General features: G+C 42.3%; 1 protein-coding gene across 2 annotated transcripts in view; it reads left to right on the top strand.

Moving 5' to 3' along the window:
* Positions 1–324: 324 nt before the first annotated feature.
* The window catches only part of eif2d (eukaryotic translation initiation factor 2D), a 51,708-nt gene continuing 42,678 nt past the window's right edge, over positions 325–9,354 (top strand). The window contains exons 1-2 of one of the 2 annotated variants that reach the window (XM_048553245.2): positions 325–526; positions 5,333–5,523. In XM_048553245.2, coding sequence (XP_048409202.1) covers positions 471–526; positions 5,333–5,523 — 247 coding nt within the window. In that variant the 5' untranslated portion in view covers positions 325–470. Of the gene's footprint in view, positions 527–5,332; positions 5,524–7,456; positions 8,798–9,354 lie in introns of those variants that run through there. The other variant, XM_059653372.1, reaches the window with a different exon arrangement.

Below are 9,354 nucleotides of genomic sequence, written 5' to 3'. Positions count from 1 at the left end.
TGAAATAAACAAAGCCTGGGAGCTCAAAGATAGCTGCAGTGTTCACAGCTGGTAAGCAACTTGGTCACAGCTTAATACCTGGGGAAAGGACTTTAAACTCCATATACTTTATCTCCTTCTTTGTATTGAATACAGTTCTCTTTTTAGCTTTGTACTTCTATTGTGTTTTCGATGTTTTGCCTGAACTATTTTTCTCGTTGTAATCAAGTTATAAAAGGGACAGTGAGTTTAAGATCTACAATTTGTTTTGTAGTAGTGCCTGACTATGATGTGGGTCGGAACCTCTGGTGCAGCCCCTTTAGAAGCTTGTGTTCCACCCGGAAAACTGAAGGCGGGAACAAGATGGCGCGATGTATTCATGGCGGAATCAGCGTTCGAGGAGGATAAGACGATTAAATCAGTTGTAATTCAACTAAACAAGAAATGCGACTCCCTTACTGGACTAGCAGGAAAACAGAAAATAAACGAAGATGTTTGCCAAACCTTTTCGCGTCAAGTCCAACACAGCGATCAAAGGGTCGGATAGGTGAGCTCATGGTGTCCGCTGGTGGTGTGTTCCGCGGCCGGGCCTGGGGAGAGGATGACCGCCTTAGAGGTGAAACATTCATCTCGTTGACAAATAATCGGAATCAGTAAACTCCAGGACGTCAGAATATAATATTCACACGTCAATGCCACGGTCACCCCAGCAGCTAAACTGCAGTCTCGGAGTTACCGTTTTGACTCGCATTATCCTGTTAATTTTCAGTAGTGGAAGTTTGTTTTGTGTTTTTTTGCATAGAACGTCTTATAATTTTCAGTCACGTATCTTAGGAGACCTTCAGGGACTCGTGAAACCAGCCTAACCTCACGCCTCCTTTATTTTGTCCCTACACTAATTGCAAAGTCGTTTTTTTTTTTGTTATGGACATGGACAGTTAGTTTCACCCACGATACGCGATGAGTGCAAGGAAAACTCAGACTTGTATCTGTTGTAGTGCATGTCACAAGCTAGGGACGACCCAGAGTAACATGACATGGGGAAAAGTGTGTTAAATTCATCTTGTATGAAAATCTCCCATCATAGCCTAACCTTTGTATCCGCAGGACAGCTTGTTTTAGCCCGAACTTAGACACTGGGACACATTAAGGAAGGGGAAAGTTATCTGAATATATTGTATCAGAAGGCGGCCACACCCCTTAGGATAGGGTCATCTGATTTGGTCCCTGGTCAGGGTGATTGTGACTGTGACTGCAAGTGAGGTAACAAGATCCAGAAGACAGAAGTGCTGGAGTCTCAACCTTTGCTATTGTCCAAAAGGTTTGAGGTTCTTTCTGTGTGTTTAGATGAGAGTGAGAACAGCAGGGTGGATAACATTGGAATTCAGAAACCCATTCAAATAGCTATAGCAAAAAGAAGAGTTGCCATGGTAAGGCACAGTATTGGAAGATTGATTGACATTATTATCTGCAGTGAAGACCGAGTGTCCAGAAGGTTGTGTAGCCTGTACAAGGATTTGGGAACCTGTTCAGGGCTGGAAATAAACTGGCAGAGAGAGAGGGCACGTCTGGTTATCATGGTCCACTTAGGTACCATTGACGTAAGCAGGGCGAGGAAAGAGGTTCTGCCTAAGTGCCAAATTAAGAAGCTATAATCTGTCAAAGTACTTCTATGAACTTCTTCCAACACACTACATCGTTCTTAGATAAGGTGATCCATACTATGCACAGTAATCCAAATGTGGTCTCATCGATGCCTTATATGTCTGAAACATACTTTTGTGTTCAATTCCACTCACGATAAATTATAACAGTGTTTGTTTTCTTAATTACTTACTGCACATGCATAAATCTTCTTTGATACATGCAGTCAGGATACCAGATCCGTCAGCATCAGAGAACTCTGCAATCTCAGAACATAAAGTTTGTTTTTTTATTCTTCCTGTCAAAATTGGCATTTTCACATAATTCAATGTTATACTCCTTTTGCTAGATTTTTGCCCCACTCACTCAACCTATCCATGTGTCTTTGTACGTAAAAAGTTGCTGGAAAAGCTCAACAGGTCTGGCAGCATCTGTGAAGAAAAAATCAGTGTTAATATTTTGGGTCCTCAGAACCATATGTCTTTATAGTCTCCTGTCCTTTTTTTCACAACTACTTTTTTTTATTATTAGGTTTTATTGTCACATGTACTCAAGTACAGGAGTGCAGTAAAAACTTTAGTGTCGCCTCTCACCTTGGGTGCAAAGTACCTAGGTACAAATCATCATCATAGAATCTCTACAGTGTGGAAATAGGCCCTTTGGCCCAACAAGTCCACATCAATCCTTGGAGTATCCCATCCCCCTATAACCCACCTAAGTTACATATTCCTGAATACTGCGGGCAATTTAGCATGGCCACTTCACCTAGTCTGCGCATCTTTGGACTGTGGGTGGAAACCGGAGCACCCGGAGGAAACCCACGCAGACATGGGGAAAATGTGCACACTCCACACTGACAGTTGCCCAAGGCTGGAATCGAATCTGGGTCCCTGGTGCTGTGAGGCAGCAGTGCTAACCAATGAACCACTGTGTGAGAAAGAAAGAAAGAAGAAAAAAGTTACATTACCTTAACAGTGATTCAATGCACAATTGAGAAAATAAGACCTACAGTTAAAAGGATAAACATTACCATATTGCAGTACATCAGTCCAGGGGCTTCCGCATGTGGTCTGATTGGCCTCACAAGCCACTGACTGCCCATCCCGATCCTCAGACCAACAACTGTCCTACTATGCTCTAATGCCTCCAGCCCACTTCACTCCAGCCATCAGCCGCTGCGCACTGCGCCATGCCCGCTTTGCTCTGGCCCTCTGCCACTCCATACTGCTGTATGCCTCCAGCCCACTCCGCTCCGGCCTCTCGGCCACTCCGCACGACTCCATGCCTCTAGCCCATTTCACTCTTTTGACCCAAGTTGACATCATTTACAAATTTAACAGCCCTATCTTTGCTCCCTTCATCCATACCATTTACATAAATTGCAAAATAGTCAGGCTTCAGCACTGGCCTCTGTGATACGTCAGTCTTACATTTTGCTAACCAGAAAATGACCCATTCGTGGATATGCAATGGTTTCTGTTAGCTAGCCAACTTTCTATCCATGCTAATATAATACGCTGTTACACCAGGGCTTCCCAATGTAGTGGCTAGGACCCAAACAGGGCTTATAAACTAAAATTTGGGGGTTGTGAAATTAAAGATAGTAACAGCTGATTGAAGTTCTAAACAAATTACAATAGCCATGTTACTGCTGTAACGTGCCCTTGTTCTCAGTTCTCACTGAGGGGTCTCATTAATTTTCATGCCCCTAAAATAGAGTCACAGTGGAAGAAAGTTGGGAACCCAAGAACAGAAGTTCTTATTTTCCACAATAATCTTCAATGTGGCATGTTTATCAAATGAATTCTAAAAATCTAAATCCACTATATCTAACTGTTTCCCCTTAAATTACAACATGTTCCTACTTACAGAATTCAGCTGGTTAAACATGATTTCTCTTTAACAAAAACCTGTTGACTCTTGCTGATAACCTTGAACTTTTCTATGTTCCCTGCTATAACTTTGTTGATAACAGCTTTTCCATGTTCAGATATGTATATGGCCTCGGGTTGATTTGTTTCAGGATTTACAAGCCTTAAACCACACTGAAATAGAAAGTGTGGGGTAAAATTCTGGCAAGGAAGAAATCCTATAAATGTTTTTACTTGTTTGTAGATGGGCAAGTGGAGGGAAGGCACTTGTCATCTCCTTTTGCTTGACTTTGGATGGTGGGAGACAGGGTACTTGTATTAAATGTAGTTTCAGCTTATAATAACTTTAAATAATTTCAAATCAATGGAATGGGCAGTACATTTGTACTTAGACCAAAAATGACAAGTTGCTTCTATTGTTGGCAATCTGATCCAAAATTCAATTATGTTAAAGATTAGGAGATAGCAAGATCTGCAGATGCTGAAATCAGAGTCAATACAGCATGGAACCGGAGGAACACAGTACGTCAGGCAGCATCAAAGAAGTAGGAAAATTGATGTTTCGGGGAAGGTTGAATTTCCCGCTCCTCTGATGCTGCCTGATCCGCTGCAATCCTTCAGCTCCACACTGATGTCAGAGATTGTTTGTTTGGTGACTGGGTACTTTACTTTTGAGGTCTACGTGCCAATAGATCAGAATTGGCAGTGGTTGGGGCAGGCAGGGGGAGAAAAAAAAATGTTATTGCTGATGTGCAAAGCATCAAGTAATATACTTGGAGATTGATTAATTTTATAACTCTTACCTTTATTACCAAAAGTATTTTGAACAAAAGGTGTATCACCTGCGTAAAGTGGGCTTGGAGAAGATGCTCCCGCTAGGAGGAGAGTGTATAACAACTTAAGGAATTTTTTTTCCCACGAATGCAAATTAAGAATTGTGGGCACAAAGCAATCATCACAACATTGTGATCTTGGGTTCTGATCTTTTTAAATGTTTCTGAAGAAAATTAATTGCATAATAAGACACACCACCAGTGATAAAACTCCTTCTTATCTGATTTGAATAAAGCTCTTTCTCAATGGCCGATTCAATAAAAGCAAATTTGGGATCCATAACTAGATGAGTGGCAAACTGCTGTCCGACTTTCAAGTTCTACTAGGACTTTTTTTTTTATTTCTTCAGTGTTTGAAAGTGAGCATTACCTTCAGAAATTGCAAGACTGTTTTCAATCATAACACTGTAGAGCTGGAGGAACGCAGCAAGCCAGGCAGCATCAGAGGAGCAAGCAAGCTGAGGTTTCAGGTCGGGGCCCTTCTTCAGAAAAAATTTCTCCAGCTCCACACTTATCTCTGACTCCAGCATCGGCAGTTCTTACTATCTCTGTTTTCCATTAATTGTTTACAGTTGTTATCAGTGCATAGAACTTGGAGCATGAACAGCTGTATAGTTAGAGTGGAATAGTAATTTATTAGCGAGTTTTTGGGTTTGAAGTACTGCACGTGACTGTTTAGTTACAGGTAATAGAGCATATAATTGTATGGACATATAGGATACCGCTTTCATGTCATGCACTGCTAAGTAGGTAGAGACATCAGAATATTATTATACTTAGAAAAAAGCTTTTCATGGAGAATATGCAGATAGGTTTGGACAAGCCATTGAAAATCAATCATTTAAATCAAGAGAACAAGAAAGTTCAGTCTTATTCCAACGCAATGTAATTGCACACTTTGAGGATGGAAATCCAAATGTAAGGTTATGGTTGAAATTAATATTTCAGCAAAGTGTAAGGAATTGTTATTTTAAGCAACCCACCAAATTGCTTGTCATTCCCCAGGAGGAAGCTCAAGGCTGACGTACAGTCTGCCTTTCCATCTTTATCCAGTGCTGAGCTATCACATCTCATACCAAATAAGGAGGAGCTCAATGTGGTGAAAATGTATTTGCATAAAGGAGACGTGGTGACTGCCTATGTTTTGAGTAAGAGCCCCATCTTCTTTGAAATGAACAAGAGACTTTATCCAACAGGTGCGTATGTGTTCTAAAAAGCTTTTATTTTCTGCTGGCATCACATACATTAAAAAAAACACAAAACTGTTGTTTGTAACAAAATTTTGGAATATCCACAATCCTGTCACTTAGTTTGGCCTCTCAAATGTAATATATTTTGCTCAGGTATAAAAGGGAGTTTGCTTTGAATTACTGCGAGGAATCCATGTGCCAAAGTTTCTTACTAATAGACAGAGCTGCAGACTGCGTTGTGCAAATTGAGAATATCTGCCCAATTCTTTTGCTCTGACCAGAGAATTTTTTTTTTCTTGGAATGCTCATAATAGCTCTAGCTCACTTCCGCACAGCTTTTCAACCTTTGATTGTATTAAATTATCATTTTGGAGGACTGTTACAGTGAAGTGCCTGCTTTAACTCAGGAGCACAAAAGCTGACATTTCGAGCCCAGACCCTTCATCAGAGAGGTGGATGGGGTGAGGGTTCTGGAATAAATAGGGAGAGAGGGGGAGGCAGACCGAAGATGGAGAGAAAAGAAGATAGGTGGAGAGGAGAGTATAGGTGGGGAGGTAGGGAGGGGATAGGTCAGTCCAGGGAAGACGGACAGGTCAAGGAGGTGGGATGAGGTTAGTAGGTAGGAAATGGAGGTGCGGCTTGAGGTGGGAGGAAGGGATGGGTGAGAGGAAGAACAGATTAGGGAGGCAGAGACAGGCTGGGCTGGTTTTGGGATGCAGTGGGAGGAGGCGACGAACTGGGCTGTTTTTGGGATGCGGTGGGGGAAGGGGAGATTTTGAAGCTGGTGAAGTCCGCATTGATACCATATGGCTGCAGGGTTCCCAAGCGGAATATGAGTTGCTGTTCCTGCAACCTTCGGGTGGCATCATTGTGGCAGTGCAGGAGGCCCATGATGGACGTGTCATCTAAAGAATGGGAGGGGGAGTTGAAATCATTCGCGACTCGGAGGTGCAGTTGTTTGTTGCGAACCGAGCGGAGGTGTTCTGCAAAGCGGTCCCCAAGCCTCCGCTTGGTTTCCCCAATGCAGAGGAAGCCACACCGGATACAATGGATACAGTATACCACATTAGCAGATGTGCAGGTGAACCTCTGCTTGATATGGAAAATCATCTTGGGGCCTGGGATAGGATAGGCTTGGGGACTGCTCGGTCCTACTTCACTGCCAGATGACAAATACGTCCCTGACTAGATCTTTCCCCGGTGCTGGTTGGTGCTGCCGGCTGATGCCTTTTGTAACTCCAAACTGTATTTAATGTCAGTTTGTTCCTGCCAGACATGATGGTAAATTGGAAGTTTAGTCTGAGCACACTCCTCTGTGTGCCACCTCTAGCAGAAAGCACACGCAAGGACAGAAATGTAACGGACCAAAGTAGAACAAACGAAAGCAGAGATAAGGGACAAAAATATGTTGATGTAAGGAGAGAGAAATAGGAACAGCACCATAAACACACACCTAGAAAATGAATAAGTACAGGATAGGAAAGGGACATATAGATATATTTTGGTGACTTTGAAGTGACCATCAGTAGCAGGCAGTGGTGTTCGTCATGCGATTTTGTTTTTATTTGTGCACTCTGTACCATAAGATTTACTTGAACAACTTTTCTTTTAATTTCTTTGTTTCACAATCAGCCTAATTGTCTGTCATCACTATTGTTTGGGAAAACAAATGGATCTGTTTCTATAATAATATAAATATAATTTACAGTAAATATTATCCCATAAATTAACCAATATGTTGAGTAATTTTATAATATTGCAGGACGCAAATTAATCATGTTAAAAATAACATGATGAGTTAAAGTAGATCTGCTTCAATGAAGACATCTGGTCTATGAGCAAAGTATATGTGACTGTAGCAAATGCAAACTTATAATTTACTAACATTGGGCGAAATACCCCCCTTAAGTAAATATGATAATGGTTCTTTCTTCTGTAGACATTGGCCCAGATGTTCTGATAACCAGATAGTCATTGGAGAAGGAGAGACTGGAGTTGCTGTCAGAACAACACACAAACCAGACATAGCAGACTGTCTGGGAATTGCCCAAGAAATTGAAGATTCTCATGAGCATTTCCCGTGCATCCAGAAATCTCCTAAAGAACCCAATGAAAATCAATTGCCAACAAGAAATTGTTAAATGAAGTTTCATAGGACTATGGAACACTTTTGTGTAACCGATTAACCAAACAGGAATAAAACGAAGAACTGTGGATTCTGAAAATCTGAAACAAAAACAGAAGTTGATGCAGAAGTTCAACAGGACTGGCAACATCTATGGAGATTGAGGAGACTTAACTTTTTGAGTCCAGTAACCCTTCAAGATTGGCATATCTGGAAGAGCTGTGACAGTGAATTAAACACTAAAACAAAACAAAGTGCTGGGGATGCTGAAGATCTGAAACAAAAACAGAAATTTGGCCAGAATGGCAGCATCTGTGGGGAGAAAGCAGAGTTGATCTTTTGAGTCCAGTGACCCTTCAAGGGTATGCCTACACTTTGAAGAAGTTCTCTTCCCCTGTCTAGCGGGATTTCCTTTCTAGCCTTTCTTCTCCTTTGCCATCATTGCTTTTGTTCTTGCTGCAAGTGTCTGACAAGAGTATTTGTGAAAACTTGTTCCAGCCTCATCTCATTCCTCAGTGACTGCCTCTTGCTCAGACTCACCCTACTTGGCTTCCAACTGAAGTTTCATTTCTCGTGTCTTGAATCCACCCAGGATCACAGCTATCTATGTGATGTACAAAACCTATCAGCCAGCTGTTCCGGCTGCATGCTGAGATCCAAAATCAGTGCCAACAGCCACTGGATGTACAGACTTAACCTCTACATCTTTTCTTAATTCACTTAGACGTGGGTGTCACTGGTTGACCAGCATTTATTGCCCATAAAAACCAAAAGAACTCCGGTGACCCGAAGAAGGATCACCGGACCCAAAACTTTAACTCTGTTTTCTCCTCCACAGCTGCTGCCAGACCTGCTGAGCTTTTCCAGCAACTAGTTTTGTTCGTCACTTGTTGCCTATACCTAGTTGCTTCTGTAAAGGTAGCGGTGAGATGCCGCCTTGAACAGCTGCAGTCCTGTGCTCTGGTTAACCCGCAATGTCCTTGGGGAGGAATTCCAGGATTTTGACCCAGAAACAGTGAAGAAAAGGTGATATTCAGGATGACGAGTGGCTTGAAAGGGTACTTGCAGGTGGCAGTATTTCCAAGTATCTGCTGCTCTTGTCTTTCAAGATGGAGGTGGTCGTGGGTCTGAAAGGTGCTGTGAAAGGATCTTTTGGTGAGTTTCTGCAGTGCACCTTGTATGCACTTGAATGTCAAAGGGCTGTGATTAGACTTTTTTCGAGCAGAAATGGTCATTGCTTGGCATTTGTGTGGAGTGAATGTTATTTGCTATTGTCAGCCAAGCCTGGGCATTCCAGATGGTGTTGTATTTGAACATGGACTGCTTCAGTATCTGAGGGGTTGCAAATAGTACTGAATATTGTGCAATCATCAGTGAACGTCCCCATTTTTAACCATATGATGGAGGGAAGATCATTGAAGCAGCTGAAGATGGTTGGGCCTAAGGCACTACCCTGAGAAGCTCCTGCAGAGATGCCCTGGAGGTGAAGTGACTGATCTCCAGTAACCACGACCATCTTCCTATGTGCCAGATATGACTCCAACTAGCAGAGAGTTTGCCCCTGATATCCATTGATTCCAATTTTACTAGGGCGACTTGATGCCATACTCCATCAAATGCAACTTTGATTTGAGGGGCTGTAACTCTCACCTCACCTCTGGGATTCCGCTCTTGTCCCTTGTCAGGATGGGGGCGTGGTTTGAAGATTGAGT

This window comes from Stegostoma tigrinum, chromosome 21, assembly GCF_030684315.1.
Source record: "Stegostoma tigrinum isolate sSteTig4 chromosome 21, sSteTig4.hap1, whole genome shotgun sequence".
Taxonomy (NCBI): Eukaryota; Metazoa; Chordata; class Chondrichthyes; order Orectolobiformes; family Stegostomatidae; genus Stegostoma; species Stegostoma tigrinum.
The sequence above is the reverse complement of the archived record's forward strand: the minus strand, read 5'-3'. Positions and strand labels throughout refer to the sequence as shown.